Below are 21347 nucleotides of genomic sequence, written 5' to 3' on the forward strand. Positions count from 1 at the left end.
GGTTAATACAAGGCAAGGCAAACTAGCAGACCTTAATGTTTAGGAACTAAACCAAGGTCCCTAACAATGAAGTGTTGCGCGTTGCAAAGCATGGGCAAGTGTTAAGGGAGGGGGGGTGCTCAAGGCGCTGGGCAATGCGTCATGAGGCGCTGCAACGCATGGGAAAAATTAATTTCCCAATTTGTGCATGCTGTGATTCGAACTGGTGTCAACCGATTGGAGTAGAAATGAGGTGACCATTGGGCCAAGTCTAACTGTTGTGTCTTATGGCAACTGACACAATATATATACATATTCCGAACAGCTTTCAGAAAAATAAAAAGTAATAACTTTTCATTCGCATCATTTGGCCATCTATAAATAGACCAATTGGCTTGCCATTTGAGTATCCCATAATTCAATTTCGAAATTCTCTCTCTCTCTCTCCCAAATTTTCCACTTCTTCAAAACTTGTTAGAATCTGTTTGTTCTCGTGAGAACATATTTCTAATTTCTTGGTTGAATAGAAAAATATGAGGGTATTTGAAGTCTAATTTTGTGTGTGCATAACACAATTAGACAAACATATTTGTCCTGGATTTCATTGTATCTTGAAGGCAAATTCGCTTGTAACCCGTTTGCATATCATTATTGTTAGGGGCGAATATTGTCTTAAGGAAAACAATATTGTAATGCGCCTTGAAGCAAACATTTATCTCACTATTATTTATTTTGCAGCCCCTTTTGGACCAACATCGTTTGGATAGTGAAAGTATCTCATCTCATCTCATCTCATCATTACAACTTTCTCAAATTTTCACACAAAATATAATAAACAATTTAACTGTTTTAAATCTCAAAACAACAATAATATTAAAAAATAATATTTTATTCAATTTTCACCTCAACTTACTATCCAAACAGCACCTTAATCATCAGTCGCATTGAGGTGCCGCTTGGATAGTAAGTTGAGTTGAGATGAGATGAGTTGAGATAAAAGTTGAATAAAATATTATTATAATATTTCAATATTATTATTATTTTGGTATTTAAAAAATTTGTATTATTTATTATATATTGTGTGAGAATTTAAAAAAATGATAAAAATAAAATGAGATGAAGTGAAAGGAAACACTTTTACCATCCAAATGGGCCTTGCCCCTCGGTTTTTCTTGATTCGGCCTTTTTCTTGATCAGACTCATCTAAGCCCTTGGTTTTCCTGCACAGCCCTAAAGCTACATGCAATTTTGGATTTCAAATTTCAATCTTATGATGCACAATCTTCGGCCCATTTTATATCCAACAGAATGGCCGATTTCGGCCTATTGAATCTACTATATGCTTTAGTTCCCGTTATTTTATTTTATTTTTTTTCAATTTTCTTAGATTTTTCTTATTATTTTAAAAATATATATATTTGTAAACATATTTTTTGACACACTATTAAAATGAAGCCCACGATGATGAAAAATACTAATTATTTAAATAATTTGTAATTTAATGGATTTCCAACTTGTATTAATATCTAAAACTTATAAAGTTCTTTTAAATGATTTTAAGTTTGTTATTATTTCAACTGATTTTTTTTTAATATGAAAAATACTATCTATCATGCTCCTATTCACTTTTATTTCGATACGATAAAATGTTTTATTATTTTAAATTATATTTTAAATTTTTAAAATAAAACTAAAAAGTCAGCCATTTTATAAAATAATCATTATTTAAAACATGAAAGTTTTGTTTAGATACAAAAACGATTTCATCTAATCTCATCATTATAATTTTTTTAAATTTTCACACAAAATATAATAGATAATTTAACTTTTCAAACCTCAAAATAATAATAATATTAAAAAATAATACTTTAATAATATTTTATTTAACTTTTAATTTTTATTTAAAATCATCTCATTTTATTATCTGATCTTATATAAAAGAATAATTATAATTATAATCATAAGTGTACAAATATCATACAATTAATTTTATAAAATAAATAAATATAAAATTTACATAAAAAATAATAATTTTTTAGTAATAAAACCTTTTTTTTTCTTCACTTCACTAACACAGTAACATTACTCCAAATAAAATGTGTTAAAAATATTGTATTTGTATTTTTTTTTTCTATATATATATATATATGTATATATTCTGCCGAGCTTCTCTATCCCATCCTGACGCAACCGCCCTTTCCTTTTCCGCTCGTACGATCCCTAGGGTTCCCTCTGTCTCTGGATTTTCCCCTTCTCTGAGCGTTCTCTCTATTATCTTCTCGCACTTTCTCGCGGATTCTTTCTATCTTCCGTGCTCGTCCCCTTCGTGCGTGGTTCTACGGGATCCTTGTACTAAAATGGAGTTTGGCGCTATCCGCAAAAGAGGGAGGCCCGAACATGCTTTGAATGGCAATGGCGGTTTCAAAAAATCTAAGCCAGGTTCGCCCTTACGCTACTCTTATACGTTCGCGCACACTCTCATACGGAAATTTCCGCTTCACTGTTTGTATATTAGTACTCCTATCTATACTCTGTATGCATAGAGTTTGGGTTTTAATGCTTTTTGTTTTTCTGATTCTTGTGCTCTGATGGGGAACGAGGGAAATTTTGAATCTTAAGCTCCGTTTTTGCAAAGGGGAAGGAAACAGGACATGAGAGTATTTATTCATGGTGTTTTTATTACTTCAACCCAGCGGAAACAGAAATGAAGGCCAAAAAAAAAAAAAAAAAAAGAAAGCTCTATTGGAACTATTATAGCTTTATTCTTCCTTTGCGGTCTTCATGCTTTGGAACTTGAGCTGATTCTTTTATTTTATTGCTTTCTGAAGAAGCCAAGTTGGGATTTTTCAGTCGTTTGATTAACAGTATTGTGGGTTCTTGTGTCTTTGTTTTATCATGTTTATGGCTATAAAAATGAAGTTGCAGTATTCATGATGGATTGTGTTTGTGAAATCTATTGATTGTGGTTTCTATGTTGTCGAGCTTAAATTCTCTAGTCTATTTACTCCTTTTTGCTGTTAACTGGCTGCTTTGTTAGCCCATCTTTTTGTTGCATATTGTTTCTTTTAACTCGCCCTGTCGGTGGTGATGTACGTGTCTTCCGCATTTCTGTATTGTAGTCAGTAATCTATGATAACATGTGGGTGGTGGTATATTTCTTAGGCTGTGTCAGCATGTTTTATTGCTATCTGTTCATTATTTTATTCTATGTGTAGTTACACTTATTATGCTTAAAATTGTTGAGGTGGCTTCTTCTTTATCTACAGGCAGAATTTTAACTTTCCCGGACTGGTTATTTCCTCTAATGATTATATTTAAGAGATTTGGTTTTGTTGTGCAAGCTATAGGCTTATTTTTTCCCGGATGGGAAAAATGTTAAAATGTGATAGAAAAGAAATGTAAAGTCTTAAACTCTCTACAATTTAGTTCTTTGGAAAGCGGAAATTCAACTTTGATAAGACAAAACTGCTTTAAAAGATTTAGTTGATTATTATTACCCCGTTTTCTTGATAAGCTAAAACTAAAAATTTAAAACCATGAGGTTTACATTTTCTTTTCCTTTTACGTCCTTAGTGACCGTCTTGTAGTTTGGATAATATGGAGGTCTTCCTCTATTGGATTTTCTCCTCCACTATCTGAATTTTCAATGAGATTGGTACTAAATCTATTATATATCGAATAATTTCTCCCCTCATAAAGCATCATCCGGTCTATATTGATTAAAAAAGGGTAATGTGATGCTACGTATTCTTTAAAATTAGAAAATTGATTTACTCACATAAATTTTAACTGAGGAAAATTAATTAATGTCTGCAACAGAAGTGGAGTCCTTTACAACTGGTATAGGAAGCAAATCGAAGCCATGCACAAAGTTTTTCAGGTTCTAATCTTAACCTATCTAAAATAAATAGTCGAAATGCAATTTCATCTACTGCTAATTTTTCTAAGTTATAAGAAACATCTTTTACACAGTTTTTATAAGTGAATTTATCTTATTTGGACTAATAATTGGGCAGTTAAAGTTGTGATACAGGTTGCACTCTTTGTTCTAACCATGTTAAGAAAGACATATGAACAGAAACAGTTGGTTCACAAGCATACCGTTCGATTAACAACTTGCTGGGCTATATGTAAATTGAAAGCCATTGTTGGATCTGTAACTCATCCTCCATATTATTGTTTTATATAATTTGGTATATAAAGTTCACAAGTAAATCTTGTGTAATATGGACTGGTGAATCAGAACCTAAGGCCATCATACAGGTTATCATATTCACTCGAACTCTCGAAGAGAAATAACTAAACTAGTATGCGATGTGCAAATGGGCATTTGATTTTCCATGTTTCAGGTTGAATATATGACTCAAGGATTTGTGTCAGCACGTGAAACTTGCTCACAATATAATGATTATGACTTGGCTTTTTATTTCTATTTGTGTTAAAGCTTGATTACTTTGCAAGTGGTTGCACTCATTTTTTACTCGGTTACTTTCCTGCTGAACTGTGTAATGCAGTGAGCTCTAAGTCAAGGTAGCTGTGAGTTTTAAAGGTCTAGAATGTGGACCTACTGGTGCCATATTTTCAGTAAAAATGATGTCCCTATTTTATGATTTATTGTAGAGAAGAAAAAGTGGCCTTTCTTTGCAATCTTGCTTCATCTTCAGCTCTTGGTTTCTTCTTTGTACATTGTCATCTCCGCTGGTCATTGATACAAGTCTCGTTGGATTTTATTCCTATCTTTTTTTGTAGGTGCATCTCGGTTCTATAAAATATTTTTATTATTTGAAATGACGGACCTTATTCAGATAACATTCTGTTTTCCCTGCTCCTTGTTAATGCCATTGCCCATCAAATGAAAATTTGGATTCATGCTCTATGTCGATTAGATACAATCTATACTTCTAAACACTCTGTCTGCTTATTGTGCTTACTAATTGATTGTTTGATAACCTGGACGATATATGACATTGATTATATATGCATGATTAAGGCATGTTTGTTAATACATAGTTGTTAATTGATGGATAGGAAATCTTCCCTTGTTACTCTTATTAAAAAAAATAAAAAATCTTTCCTTGTTTGTAAATTTAATTTGTGGATGCTCTTTGTATTTTAGTTGATTATATTTTTGTACTCGTGTCTATATTATAAAGTTTACAGTGTGGCTGTTATATTAATGTTTGGCATGTCTTGGACATTTTAATGCAGTGTAGTCATTTTGCAGTTCTTGTTTATGGTTTCATCTTAACATAGTGGGGAGGGTTGTTGAGGGTTTTTTTTTTTTTAATAAAAAACAAAAAAACTTATTCTTTTGATGGTTTAGTGTGGAAGATTGACTGACTAGGAGATGAAGTGAGAAATGCAAGTATGAAGTCTTTGAGTGTTGGTTTGATTCTCTTTTGTCATGTTTATGCATATATATTTTAATCATCCCGGTCATGTTCCCATCATATCTCTACTTAATCTTTTGGACCAGCTGTTTTTTTGTATCAATAACATATTTTGCCTGTGTCATGCTTCTTGTGAGAGATTTTGGCCTATGCTTTTGATGGATGAATAGTTGAATAGCAAATTAGGTGGGATAATTTATATGGGATGCATGATTTGCATAGGGAATAAGGCACTAATTCCTGTATACTGTTTGAGAAATTTATGTTGCCCCACTGTTTTAGTGAGTATGCTCTTCAAGTTAAGAAACCTAATATGGATTTCCTTCCTGATATTGCCATGATATGATGTGCTTATGCCAATGGATTGTATTGTTAGTTATCCTTAGACTCAAAGTTGAGTTTTCTTAAAAATGCAAAATCCTTTTTGATGTTGACTTGGGTTCCATCTTATCATGAAAGTGTTGACTTGGGTTCCTTCTACTTGGAGTTTGCATGTGTTATTGCACATATATATGTGCGAACATTAAGCATGCTATGAATCTAAAAGATTATAGGAGTTCAAAATTATATTATTTAAATAGATAGCTTTTATTTTACACTCTGAATTAAGAGCCCATTTATAATAAATTGCCATAACATAATTAATCAAAAATAATAAATAAATTGCCATAACGTTGATAGTTTTGTTTGTATAGATAAAAAAAAAACGCTTGTTTGTTCTTGTGTTCTTTTATGGGATAAAATTTGATATTTAGTATTGTAGATTGTGCTTTGGCCTCGTTTGTTTTTAGAGATGAGATGAGATGAGTTGAGATTAAAGTTAAAAAGTTGAATAAAATATTGTTAGAATATATCTTTTAATATTATTTTTATTTTGGAATTTGAAAAAATTAAATTGTTTATTTTATTTTGTGTGGAAATTTGGGAAAATTGTAATGATGAGATGAGTGGTTTTCAATGTTTTGGGTTTTAGTCTTGAAAGCAAACTAAGCGTAAGATTTTAACAGCATCTTACCCCTTTTTATGCAAACAACAACAAACTTACACTCCAAGAACGAATGCATGTCCCTGGTAGGGAATGCAAAAGGGTAGGCACCTGGGTGCTTTGCTGTCCAGCAGCAAGACCGTTCATTGATTGGAGCCTAAAGTTGGGCCATAGAAAATTGCCTTTTTTCCTATAAGAAAAATGCCTATTTTGCATGCTTTTTCATTTTTCCTTTGTCACATTTCCTTTCTACTCCTGTTAAAATTTTGATATTTCTTTTTTTTTCTTTTGTACTGCTGTTGAAATTATGATATTTCATTTTCCTTTTGTACTGCTGTTGAAATTTTGATATTTCATTTTCCTTTTGTACTTCTGTTGAAATCATGGGTACTAAAGTACGGTCGCCTCTGCCTTGATGAGTATTTGACCTGAAAGGGTCCAGATATTTTAGCTTTCTTTATAAAGCTTAACTTAGCATTAATCCTAACAAAATTAAGGTTCATTCCGTTTCATTGTTTTCAATTAATTGTGGTTTGAGCTTCCTCATATGTTACAATTAAATAAACTTATGTAAAATTTCAAGACATTCTAAACTTTGGCAGTGTTTACTTGATGTCTTGCCATGTATGTGATGCTCTCAGTAATGGGATACGTGAAATGATCTCTTCTACATTCTGTCTCTAATATCTTTCTGATTAATGTGGTCTCCTAGTCGCAGTGCCCTCTTATTGTGTATATATCATACTTGTTTTTTAACACGTTTGATTTTCTTTTCTATGCAGTACTTCTGGGTGCCCATTTGGTGAGGGATGTCACTTCTTGCATTATGTTCCTGGTGGCATCAAAGTTGCATCTCAGATGATGAATCTGGGTGGCAACCCAGCTCATCCACCAGCTGCTAGAAGTTCGGCTCTACCACCATTGTTTCCAGACAGTTCATCTCCTACAACTGTCAAAACCCGTTTATGCAACAAGTATAAGACAGCGGAAGGTTGCAAGTTTGGTGATAAATGCCATTTTGCCCATGGTGAGTGGGAGCTTGGCAAGCCAACTGCTACATCCTATGAAGATCCTCGTGCAATGGGACCGATTTCAGGTAGGATGGGTGGGCGGGTAGAACCTCCCCCACAAAGTCATCCGGCTGCGGCTAGTTTTGGAGCCTTTGCCACTACTAAGCTGAGTGTTGATGCTTCGCTTAGTGGAGCCATCATTGGGAAGAATGGTGTGAACTCAAAGCATATCTGTCGCGTAACAGGAGCCAAGCTTTCGATCAGAGAGCATGAGTCAGATCCCACCAAAAGGAACATTGAGCTTGAGGGTACTTTTGATCAGATCAATCAAGCCACCACCATGGTTCAAGAGCTTATATCAAATGTTCGATCAACATCTGGACCTCCCGGGAGGAACCCTGCAGGGACAACTCCGTCAGGCAACTTGAAGACAAAGCTTTGTGACAACTTTACCAAAGGTACCTGCACCTTTGGGGAAAGATGCCACTTTGCTCATGGAGCTGAGGAATTGCGCAGGCCAGGGATGTGACCGCCTTCACAACTTGTTTTGTTTTAAGATTGTCATTTTAGATTTTCTAGTTTATGATGCCTTTGGTGGGATTTTATCATATTTACTCATTTGCTCCTCACTTCGTCAGCCTGGATAGAATCATTATTTCTGTTACCTGTGACGTGTGCAAGAACCCCCTGCCTCCAAACACTCACATAGGTTTTTTGTTTTTCCACGTAGTTTAACCAAAATAGATGTGCTTGGATTAATTTAGTTAAATGGAAACATGTCTAAATTTTGGTTAATATTATATGATCTATATTTATTATTAATGTCAAAGCTGACTATTACTATTTTTTGGCCCATGAAGTATAACTAGGAAAGGAAAAACTATAACAGTTCTAACTCCTTATATCAATCAAGAAAATTTATATTTATCATCCATATACTATACATGATTTTTTTTATTTTTTATTTCTTACTAAATGTGTGGTGTATGAATGATGAGTATAAAAATTTAATTAGTTTATGAGGAATAAAATCAAAAAAATTAACAATAAATGAAAATAAGTGGTGAATGGGATGATGAGAAGCAAAGTTCAATAATTTCTTCACAATTTGAAATATATAATAATCACCTTTGGGCAGTTAGAGGGGAGCTTGGCTCCACATGGGGTTGGTATTGGTGGCATGATGTGGAAAAAATCGCACAACAGGTTAGAAGAAGAGAAATAGTCATTCCTGACCTATTGGTCAACTTGGACTTTAATTGGTGTTGTTTGGAACCTCCGACAATGTTTCAGTGTGGTTGTACGGTGTTGATGTATACGTTCATGGCTGTGAATAGAAAATAAGTACAGAGAAAGTAAGAGAAAGAGATATACAAATTTACGTGATTCGATATGATCTTTCATCCACAAGCGTGTGCTTGCTTACATCCATTTCTCGAATCACGTAAGAAGTACGGTGTTGATGTATATAATTTTTTAATAATAATATATTAAAAATATATCTCTTGCTTACATCCACAAGCGTTTTGAGGAGGAAAAATCTACTATAATATACTTGTTTACAGTCTCTCATGATCTTTCATTTTTTACTGTACAAAGAAGAGTGAAGATCTTCTTGCTGGAGAAGATGTCTCCCTGGAGATCTCCCTCGAGAAGTTATAGAAGAAGATGACCCTGGTTGGTCATCTGGCCCTTTGCTTTTATCTGACTCTCCATTGCGTGTGCTTGCTTGCCAGGAGATGATTAGTCCCTTTGCGTGTCTAAGCATACCCCACTTTTTCCTTACACTCTTCTCTTACACTCCTGCATTAGCATTGGTCTATGCATATGCATATGCAAAATCAAATTTGCATAATATGACCCTAAAATCTTCCACATTGGCTTATGCATATCCAAATATTTAGCTACTTATGAATAGTGCTTATCCAAATTTAGATAACCACTATTCACCCTACAAATCATATTTAAATAATTATTTCTCTCTCCTCCCACTTTCTCTCACACAATCCTTTCATTTTCTCACTCCTTTAACAACAAAACAAACATTCACTTGCACATTCATTTTATTATTATAATATATTATATATATATATTTCCTTTTATTATATTTTTAATATATTATTATTAAAAAATTATATTTTTTATTATTATATTTATATTATTAATGTCAAATGTATGTAGTGGATGCTAATTACAAAATATATATAAAAAAATGGATTTTAGCAAAAAAGTAATAATAATAAAATATTATTATTTTATTATTATTTTGTCTCAAATATGCATAAGCCAATATGAAAATTTTGCTTGAATGACAAATTGGATATGCAAAAGAGGTAATTTTATATTTGCATATGTATAAACCAATGCTAATGCTCTTACCCATGGTCCTCTCTGTCTCCTACTCCCCTCCTTTCTATTTTGTCATCTAGTTTGGCCTCATGGGCTGGGTTTTAGCCGTGGATTGTATATTTTAGAAAAATTCTATTTACAGTCCCCATTCGGGGACTGCATATGCAGACCTCACTTAAACGAACCGTTTCATTTAAGTGAAAGGCTGAAAGCAGGTCTCTTGCTGCGTGAGGGCCAAACGACAAGGCTAATGACTTCATCTTTCTTCCAGAACTTGAACTGAAAATATAACGTATTTAAGTGGACTGATAACATATTTTACAAGATTCTGTCTTCCAGAGCTTGAACTGAAAATATTTGGACTAATGACTTTCATCTTTCTTCCTCCATATCAGGTTGTGGAGATGATGCTAATGGGAATGATGATTTATCAAATATGATGCTGGATGCACCAGACTCCCAAGACAATTCATTTATGAATTTTATCGGATGGATAATCATTGTTGGAGGGAGAAGACAATTCAACTATGAATTTTACCCTTGACTCCTACAAGATTCTACTCCATCACCAGGAACTTTTCGGTTTAATTTTCTAGTTGAAACAATGGACCAGTATGAAAACAATCTGTACCCATTTTTGCACCTTTTGCCGAACGGAAACTTTTTCATTTTTGCTAATACACGATCGGTATTATTCGACTACAAACAAAACTGTGTGGTGAAAGAGTTCTCTCAAATCCCCGGCGGTGATCCTCGTAACTATCCGAGCTCGGGCTCGTCCAACGCAGAGAAAGTGCCGGTTGTTTACCACCCTTCCAATGCCTCCAATTGGCGGTTCTGAACTCTTCGCATAGACCAAGACTGTACCATTCCGTGGATGGTGGAGGTTTTCGATGGGCAGTGGAGTATGTGACTCTGTCGATGTTGGGGGAGGTCGTCGATGGGCATGGCACAGAGAGGGATTCCCTTTAGATTTTCAATTTTGATTTTGAGTTTAGTTAGTTTTGGAAACAGGGACAATTTAGTCCATTCAAGAATAGAAACAGGGACAATTTAGTCAATTTCATGATAGGACTGCAGAGGAGTCCCAACAAGAGGACTGTATGTAGCAGCTCTCATTTGGGTCGTTGTAATTTGCAATTGCATTAATGCATTGACGCCTCGAGCTTTTCCTACCACTCGAAGACAAGCTGAAGCTGTTGCCATTGCCATCGCCATCGTGAGGTCTCTCAGAAGAGGAGGGAGGGTTTGAAGCAGTGTGTACTCATTCATTGGAGGGATGCTGTAGCTGTAGGCCTGGCCCTATTCCAATTGAATTAATATATATTCCTATAATGGTTTGCTGACCATTGGTTATTGTTGGTGTCACAGGTGCATGGGTACGTATTAATTAAATTAATTAATAAAATAGGATAAAACGTCGTAGTTATGATCTTTCTGTTTTCTAATTTGCCATTTAGCGATCGATGCTAATTAAAGAATCTGAATTGACCACTTTTTTTAAACCTTCAGCATTTTATCTTATATATATATATATTTGAATATTGAGATGAAACAATCTAGGTATACATCTAAACCCGTTTTGATATTTAGAATATATGTGAATAGTAGTAAAATAATTTATCAAAAGTAATAAATAATAATAAAATAATTAGAAAATATCTAAAAACTATTGTGTTTTCAAACATACTCTTCTAATAATGATATCTATTTTATTTTATTTTATTTTTACTATCTTTTCATTATGCATGTGGTACTATTAAATGTCCACACCAGACCATGAAATAGCGAGACGACGGAGTACTACTTAAAATGGATGATTATAATACGTATATGCGTGCATATATATAAAGGATTGTTGTATCCACGTAAGAATTATATAAAAATAATTTTCTTCTAATAATGATATCTATTTTATTTTATTTTATTTTTACTATCTTTTCATTATGCATGTGGTACTATTAAATGTTCACACCAGACCATGAAATAGCGAGACGACGGAGTACTACTTAAAATGGATGATTATAATACGTATATGCGTGCATATATATAAAGGATTGTTGTATCCACGTAAGAATTATATAAAAATAATTTTCTTCTAATAATGATATCTATTTTATTTTATTTTATTTTTACTATCTTTTCATTATGCATGTGGTACTATTAAATGTCCACACCAGACCATGAAATAGCGAGACGACGGAGTACTACTTAAAATGGATGATTATAATACGTATATGCGTGCATATATATAAAGGATTGTTGTATCCACGTAAGAATTATATAAAAATAATTTTATAAATTGACGTGATTTTATTTGATTTGTTAGATTTATTTTATAATAAAAATAAATTTATAATTTAACAAATCATATCAAATTACATTAATTTATAAAATTATTTTTATATAATTATTCTATGAGTAGAATATTTCGATATATATAATGCTTGAAAGAAATATCAAATTTTGTTTTTCCAAAACAACAAAAAAGTCATTCTTGATCGATAACTAAAAATCATCGATATGGAGGTGGTGAAACCTAGAGAAGGGGAGAAGATCCCTCCACTGTGAGAACAAATAGTCCAAGCTGGCCTCGAAAACCGATGCAATATTCCAACAAGTAATGACGTCCTGTGGCTGGAAATGTTTGACAAGTGTGTGGCGATGCCCGCACTCCTCTTTACGCAGACCGTACGTGCTGGCTGCAGATGAACCCAGATGCCTTTCCATCCAACATCACCACCACCTCTGCTTATCGATTTTTAACTTTTCGGTCCTTGATTTCAACGGATACACCTCAACTTTTTTACATTATTTTCTATAATCATATTTTAAATTAAAATAATTCTATAAAAAAATTGAAAAGTTGGTACCTTTGTCTCATGCTTCATTTGAAAGTTGAGCTTATCTTAATTTATTTTAATTTATTATTATAATTTTTTAAAATTTTAACATAAAATATAATAAATAATTTAATTTTTTTAAATTTTAAAATAATAATAATAATAAACAATAATATTCTAATAATATTTTATCATCTCAACTCAACTCAACTCACTTCAACATCCAAACCCACCCAATCTATCTATCATTTCTCAAATCATTTTGTTAAGAATTATTGATATTTATGGGTGTTATTAGTTTGAGAGAGGTTAGAGAGTCCGTTTTGAATTTTTTTTTTTTTGCTCCATTGGATTTTTTATTTAGTTTATTTTTTGACTTAGTGATTAAAAAAATATTATTTGATAATATTATGAATTTTTTTCTTCTTATAAAAATATTTAAAAGTGTTAAAAAAATAATGTGAAAAAAAATCAAAAAATCCAATCAGATAAAAAAAAAAAAAAGGGTCCAAAACGAACTTACTGGCACTTGTAAAAAAAGACAAACTCATACAAACGGCAAACCTTTGTAAAAAAAATAAACTCTATCTTAAAAAAATGAAAAAAAAATTATTTTTTATTTATAAAACCTATTATTTTATAAAAATATTTTTTTCTATTAGTTTCCGAGAGTTTTTAACTGTCACAACACCAACCCAAAAAAAGACATTTATATGTATAATAATAAATGAGTAGTAGGGTCCCAAATCAGCTACGAGCGGGAGCATGAACCTAATTTCCTGGTGAAGCAAGATCAAGAGTCCAAGACCTCGTTTGCGTGTCAGTTTGATCCGATCAAGCGTTGACGCGCATAAAAAATTGTCAGATAAACGCCTCCAAGCGTGCATGTTTGGATCTCGTGGGACCCCAGGCGAGTGCTTATAAATGGCGACCCTCTGTGCGTGAGGGAGACACTACTTGCCAAAACATATTGCAGAGACTAAACATACGCCTCGGGAACCCTGCGCTTGTGTGAGAGAAAAGAGAGTGAGAGAGAGCACTTCCCCTGCTAGAATTGCTTTCTGGTTAAGAGCTTCTATATCTCCAGGTACCTCTCTCTCTCTCTCTCTGTTGAATGCGTTTCTACAGACATGCATGTGGATCTATGCAATGTCATGCATGTCTATGTGTGTGTTGATTTTTTCCGATGAAGATTATAATTTGCAAAGAATCCATCCTTTTCTCAAGCAATGCAGCTTAAATTGCTTGTTTTTCTGGTTGGTTTGAGATTTTCTCGTCCCATTAGTTGAAAAGGTTTTCATTTCTGAAAGCTCAGGTTGTTGTTTTCATGTTTCAGCCACTGGATCTAATTTTTACATGCAGATGATGAGATGCCAGTACTATTATTTTTGTTAAAATTTGAAATCTTTTATTTTCATAGCCATGCATTGCATTTTTCCGTTTGGTTGAATAAAAATAATTATCATTGCAAGCAAATCGGCCGGCCGGTTGCTTCCCTTCTCCGCAATTTTTCATGAAAACTAAAAAGATTATATAAAATTAAATTTACAAGCTAATATGGTGTCATAAAATCCTTTAAATCTACTTTCTAATAAAAATCTTTATAATCTCCGGTTTATAATCTGTCATGATTTTTCTCCGGATACTGTGCTGTTCCGTTTAATTATTGTATTGGTTTCCTGGAAGGAAAATGCTACATGCCCCGCTGGGGGCTCCCGCTGGGGCATGTAGCATTTTTTTATATATTTTTTTTAAATTTATTTTTATATAAATTTTTTTAATAATTTTAAATATTTTAAAAAATAAAATAAAAATTATAATATTATTTAAAAATATTTTCTTAATTACGCAGTAGAATAAAAATTAATATTTAATGATTTGTATTTTACTTTCTGATTAATGAAGTGTTTTTTTTTTTTACTTTCTCATTAAGGAAGTGTTTTTTAATGATTTTTTTTTTACTTTCTAATTAAGGAAGTGTTTTTTAATGATTTTTTTTTTACTTTATGATTAACGAAGTGTTTTTTAATGATTTTTTTTTACTTTCTGATTAAGGAAGTGTTTTTTAATGATTTTTTTTTTATTTTCTGATTAAGGAATTGTTTTTTAATGATATTTTAAATTTATTTTATTTTTTAAAAATATTTATAAGTGTAAAAAAAATCTATATAAAAAATAAATTAAAAAATTACACGTAAAAAAAGTACATGTTAAGCTCAACGGGAGCCCCCAACGGAGGCTGTAATATGACTATTTTAAATATTTTTAAAAAAAATCATAATATTATTAAAAAATATTTTCTTAATCATGAAGTAAAATAAAAAATTATAAAAAAATATTTTTTTACTTCGTGATTAAGAAAGTATTTTTTAATATATATTTTTTACTTTTAGATTAAAAAAATATTTTCTTAATAATATTTTATTTTTTTTAAATATTTTAAAATATTAAAAAATCTATATAAAAATTATTTAAATAAAATATATATTAAATAATACTACAGCCCCAGCGGGAGCCCCCAAAGGGACTGTAGCACCACCCTTCTTGGAAACAACGGTTACAGATTATAGATTTAATTTAATTTTTTTTATAAATTAATTATATATATTTTAATTTTGTAAAAAGATATCACAATCGGCACTCACCGAGAATTCATGAGATGGGTTGCTTTGCCATTCTCGCATATTCTGTAATCGGATAAAAAACAACAATTATTTCCTTCAAACTATTTTCAACTTTCGAAATAGATGAAATGTTAATCGTATATATCTTCAGTGTTTATATTAATTGTCTTTTTGCATATTCAGATGGCTCTGTTACACTGCAGTACTGTCCATATTATGATTACTACATGATCACTTTCTTTTTCCTAATTGGGAAGGAATATATATATATATATATAGGATATTACCATAAAAGGTTGATATTATCTGTAATGCATTCCCTTTTGATCTGGTGTTTATGAGAAAGAGTATAATCTCATCACTTTTCATAAGAAAAAAGATAATTATAATAATAATTTTATAACTCTTCAATCATTTTAAGACTCTATTCAAAATGAGATGGAGGAGGGTAGTTAATTAGAATTGAAATTATTTTTAATGAGAATTATTTTAAGACTATTTGAAATTGGATGATGCTAGCGGGCCATCTGGCGTTTCCTGTTGGGCATACCGTTATAAATTTACTGTTATTTTTCTTTTTATTTTTTTTCAAATATTTTAACTTAAGAAAAAAATTAAAATGCATGAGCGGTAAGTTTGAGGGGCTCCACTAGCATTTTCTTTTGAAATTATAAGCTAGCAAGCTATGAATTTACAATGGAACGGGAATCTTGTACTCTTCTAAATGTGTCAAGCAGTTAGTTAAGGTGAGTAAATAAATATATCAGTTCATAATTTTCACATTCTATCACCAAAAATGGCCACATTTTGATTGTGGAGATCACTAGTGATTAAATTTCAGTTATGACTCGTACATGTTGGCTGGAAAGAAATTCCACTTGCTCTAGAGTTCATTGGCTGCAATTGCCTGTTATATTGCTTATCTTGTTGTGGTGTTGAGAATTCCTCAATAAATTTGTATGCCACTCAATTTCTATCTACATATATTAGTTAGTAAACCCGACTCTGAAACTGTCTTTCAGCCACACCATCTTGAAGATCGATTTTGTTTTTCATCTGTGTCTCGGCGTTTTACGTAGATAGCAACTTAATTTGTCACATTGACTGTTTTCAGGATTGCACATAGGCTGGCATTATTGGAAAACCAACAATGGGTGCCGGAGCCCAAATGACTGTCGTCAACAAGAGTGAAGAACAGAAAGCCACTCTCCAGCGAGTGCCACACACAAAGCCTCCATTCACACTTAGCCAACTTAAGAAAGCCATCCCACCACACTGTTTCCAACGTTCCCTCTTCCGCTCATTCTCCTATGTTGCTTACGACCTCTTCTTCGCCTTCCTCTTCTACTACATTGCTACCTCTTACTTCCACCTCCTCCCTCACCCACTTTCTTACTTTGCATGGCCAATCTATTGGACTCTCCAAGGCTGCATTCTCACTGGTGTTTGGGTCATTGCTCATGAGTGTGGTCACCATGCCTTCAGTGACTACCAATGGGTCGATGACACGGTTGGCCTAGTCCTCCACTCTGCTCTTTTGGTGCCCTACTTCTCATGGAAAATTAGTCACCGTCGTCACCACTCAAACACAGGGTCGTTAGAGCGAGATGAAGTGTTTGTTCCCAAGCCTAAAACCAAAATGCCATGGTACTCCAAGTACTTCAACAACCCACCAGGCAGGGTCCTTACTCTTTTGGTCACTCTCATTCTAGGTTGGCCCTTGTACTTGGCCTTCAATGTTTCAGGCCGTCCCTATGACCGATTTGCATGCCACTATGATCCCTATGGCCCCATTTATTCTGTTCGGGAAAGACTTCAAATATATATCTCAGATGCTGGTATCTTTGCCGCCACTTACGTGCTTTACAGTGCTGCAATGGCAAAAGGACTGGCTTGGCTTGTATGTGTTTATGGGGTGCCATTGCTCATAGTCAATGGCTTTCTTGTAACGATCACATACTTGCAGCATACTCACCCTTCATTGCCACACTACGACTCATCGGAGTGGGACTGGCTGAAGGGAGCATTGGCAACAGCAGACAGAGATTATGGGGTGCTGAATAAGGTTTTCCACAACATCACAGACACGCATGTGGCTCACCATCTCTTCTCTACAATGCCTCATTACCATGCAATGGAGGCCACCAAAGCAATCAAGCCAATACTGGGTGAGTACTACCGGTTTGATGGCACATCATTTTACAAAGCAATGTGGAGGGAGGCTAAAGAGTGCATTTATGTTGAGCCGGACGAGGGGGCCCCTAGCAAAGGAGTGTTCTGGTACCAGAAAAAGCTGTGATGCTGGATGCAATATTGGGGCAAAAGAAAATGTTGTTAGCTGGTAAGTGTCTTTTGTTTGTTGAAGGACGTCAGTAATGAAAAGTGTGTTAAATCTGTCTTAGCAAATGAAAAAAAGAAGTTTCAGTGTTGTTGGGTTTAGTAAAGTGTCAGTAATGTACCTTTCCAAACGTAATTTATGTTGTGTTGGGTGAAAGCTGTAGTTATTATGAATTACTATATGGTTCCAGAGACTTCACTGAAAAGAATGGTACCTTTTGTTTGTTTAAGAATGTCAATTATCAGTAGTGTGATTAGGAATGAAAAAAAAAGAAAAAAAAAAAAAAAGAACATATAACATAGAAAATCCTATTATGGTTCTTTGATCTAATCCTGTATTTAGTACAAAAGGGTAGAGATTCCATATACAGTGAAACACAAACACGTCATTTTTCAAAACTTCTCGCTGCTCTCAAGACAAGAAGACCAGAATTACAAGGATTTTATTTTGTTTTGTAAGAGAAAAAGGAAAATATTTATCTCTTTATACAGCCTACTGTCATCTTCAATATGACCTGCAACGTTAATTCACCAATGCTCTCTTGAACATTCCTAACCAAATAAGAACTTTAAAAAATATAAATTTTTAAACAGAGAAATAAATTTACAAATGATTCTCCTTAAAATTATTTTTACAGGTTCTTAGGAAAAATATCACTCTCACCTAATGTTCTGATAATGCTTCAAAACTTTGGACACCAATGACAAATTGAACAGACCTTAAGCAACATTAATCGGAGCTTTAAATTGCTTTTGATACGTTTAAAGCAGTGAAACTTTTGTAAGGGGTGATATATTATGCTGAAACTTCAGAAGTTGCTGATATTTGCCAAACAGAAATCATTGCCTGAAATGCTTTCTATTGGCTTACGGATCTCCACCAGAAACAATGGCATATAGCTGCTTTGCAGTCCATGTTACTTCAGTTAGACTTTCTAGAGAAGCTGCAATCTCTTCCGCAATTGCCATTAAAAGAACTCTGCATTCTGCAACAGATAGGAAATTTGACGACTTCAGTGACTGATCAAAAGTTCTATGTATTGACAAAAGCTGCAAAAGATGCTGCAAATTTGTCCAACCATGCTATATGTTCCTTTTCAGCTATAAGTCTGGGACCTCACTATCCACCACTGAGGAGACATTAGTGGTAAAAAATGATATGTGTACTCGTTAACATCTAGTATAGAGTATGTAGTATTTATTTTTATAAATTTTCATGGGCACATTTAATGATTCAGATAATCTCCCAAATGTGACCTTTGAATTTGGATTATCCACAAGTTAAAACACCACGTTTCCTATGGCAAGAGTTTGAATACTGACAGTTGAGGTTAGAGACTCGGATATGGATACATGCATTATGCAATGATATGGATAATGGATGAAACAAACACAAGAAAATGAGGAACCCACCACAAACATCTGTAAATTATAAATCACCATACATCAAGATCCTAAAAAACTTGAACCTATGGACAAACTATATGACTGTAAAAGAAAGGAAAGCACATCCATTGTTTCTTCCCTACAAATGGATTATAAGAATTACTTTTCAATAAATAAATCAATAGAATAATGTTAAGAACCAACTTTTTTCTCATGGATACTAATGTTTTATGTGAAATGATATTTTTTCTGTTTTGAAGTCAATTTCAAATACAAAAATGTTTTGCCAGTATAAGCGGCTGACCTGAGATTTTGCTGAAATTGAGTAGAGATATCGAGGCAAGGATCTTGTGCTCCATCTGCACACCATTCTCTAGGTTTTCTTTCAGCCCAGAGATGACGGCTGAGAAGGCAGAGAGCTGGAACTCAGCATTAGATTGTAAACAAAGTGCGCAACTCAACCATGCAACGGTCGTTAGGCAGACCCTCACCACATCCAAGTTACCAGCACCAAGACACTTAGAAATAGTATCTAAGAATGACTTTTTCCCATTAGTAAGCAATGCTGCTGACAAGTTACTCAACCACTCTTCATTTGCCTGCTCTTCATCATCCTATATTTTATTCACAACATCCAAGAAGTACTTTCAGTGACTCCACTAAAAGTGACCAAATTCAAACTTGCATGTTTATTGCGATTTAATTATGCACCAAGTCTTAAGTTTAGTGTGAAATTTGATTTTCACTCCCATTTTAAGAGCAAAGTTTCTTTCAATTTCGACTTCAGGTTCAATTTAATTATAGACCGTACCGGTGGGAACATGTGAAAATGAGCTACCATGCTAAAATTACATGATTTCATTCCTCCGTTCAATCAAGTTGAACAACTATTAAGAATGACTAGTTTGAAATGCGAGAATTGGTAAACAACTTAGATAATGCTTAACCATACAAAAAGAGGAATCTTGAGGGAAGACATATCTATTTTTTGGGTCAAATTGCCTTCAACAGCAAAGAATACTAGAGATCTTATAAGAAAACCTGGACAAGTATCTTGTGCAATGAAAGCTAAAATGTGAGAGACAGAGGTCAAAAGAAAATGGAAACAACCGTACCAATGAGATATTGTCATCAACTAATAAATTTTCATCTTCATTTTCAAGAGAATTCCCACCACATATATCTTTAAATCCTGCTTGCTTTAGGGTCCAACTCCCTGTCAATAACTTCCCAGAGAAAGAGAAACGCCCTCCCAAGATAAGAAGTGCTTGGCAACACTTTTCTTGGACCTTCTCATCCACCAAGCTGTCCTCAAGAGCCACTGTAATGGCATCAATTGCCTCCTCTCTGTATATGCTGTATTTTTTAGGTTCTACCTGCAACCAGATGAGTGTCTCAGCCCACATATCTTGGAAGCTCTCAGACACAGACAAGATCCACTAATTAGCAGAGGCATTATTTCCAGGAGCTAGTTTCTAATCTTCAATTGTCAAAAGCAGCCTTCAAATGTGTATTGAAAATACAAAACATACGAAGAAAGACCATGTTCTTCAAATATGTTATTTCGAATAGGCAACAATCGGAGCCACTTTCTGAATGAAAATATTCATTAGTTGCTCCCGATAGAAACTGGCCATAAGTTTGTTCCAATTATGTATAGGTTCATGAATACAGAGTTATTATAGTAGGGATCTTGTCTGTAACATGGACATCATTAGAGTCCAACAATAAATAAGTTAGTTTTAGAAATGTATTGTTGTCAAGTTTCATAATAGCTTGGACAAAGTTTTTAGGTCGGAATCCAAAGAACTGAAATGGAAATTAAAAAAAAAATTGGTGAGAACCAAAGATCAAAATTTAAAACACCTGTGTGAACTATAGGAGCATACCAGAAGGTCTAAGTGTAACAGAAGGACAGCAACTAGGGGTCTGTGATCCTTTGGGGAACTCTGGAGATCCTCAAGCAGAACAGGCATCATATTCACTATCCCTTCATTCAGCAAGCCTCTTACAAATAAAGTGACATCTTTCCACCTGCGATGACAAAGACAACATTTATGGGTGCAAGACACTGTTGTAATGGAATTTTTTCTGATAGCTCTTTCCATTGGTAGTCGATGTCGATATTTCTAAGTAAATGGCTTTGTAAGTGCAGGGTGACTTAGAAACAGAGGCAAAATTAGAACCAGAGGCAGCATTGACAGCAAAAATTAGAATTTAGTAATTTACCTTTCCAGGAAAATCAGTTCACTCAACAACAACATTGCATTTCTCCTCGACTTAATCTGCTTGCTCTGGAGTAGCTGAAGAAGACACCGTTTGTTGATATTTCTTGCAATCTGATTTCTGCATGTTGCATCTGCTTCAATGCAACAGGACAAGAGTACCACCACTTGTGACTTCTCTTCTAACTTTCCCAATTTAAGCCTTTGAAGAAGAAAATG

The 21347-nt window shown here is 33.6% G+C and overlaps 2 protein-coding genes across 3 annotated transcripts; both read left to right on the forward strand.

Moving 5' to 3' along the window:
* Positions 1-2148: 2148 nt before the first annotated feature.
* On the forward strand, positions 2149-8028 carry LOC109001695 (zinc finger CCCH domain-containing protein 14-like). The gene is made up of 3 exons (XM_018979085.2): positions 2149-2418; positions 3799-3859; positions 7137-8028. The coding sequence occupies exons 1-3, from the start codon at positions 2337-2339 to the stop codon at positions 7891-7893; spliced, it is 900 nt and encodes a 299-aa protein (XP_018834630.1). The 5' UTR covers positions 2149-2336; the 3' UTR covers positions 7894-8028.
* A 5272-nt stretch (positions 8029-13300) lies between these two features.
* On the forward strand, positions 13301-17711 carry LOC109001694 (delta(12)-acyl-lipid-desaturase-like). 2 transcript variants are annotated; one of them, XM_035685526.1, is made up of 2 exons: positions 13301-13643; positions 16295-17711. In XM_035685526.1, the coding sequence occupies exon 2, from the start codon at positions 16331-16333 to the stop codon at positions 17477-17479; it is 1149 nt and encodes a 382-aa protein (XP_035541419.1). In that variant the 5' UTR covers positions 13301-13643; positions 16295-16330; the 3' UTR covers positions 17480-17711. The 2 variants fall into 2 exon arrangements, with proteins under 2 accessions (XP_035541419.1, XP_035541420.1); XM_035685527.1 differs by having other exon boundaries at positions 13505-13643; positions 16307-17711.
* Positions 17712-21347: the final 3636 nt, after the last annotated feature.

The sequence above is a fragment of the Juglans regia genome, chromosome 14, assembly GCF_001411555.2.
Source record: "Juglans regia cultivar Chandler chromosome 14, Walnut 2.0, whole genome shotgun sequence".
In the NCBI taxonomy this organism is placed as follows: Eukaryota; Viridiplantae; Streptophyta; class Magnoliopsida; order Fagales; family Juglandaceae; genus Juglans; species Juglans regia.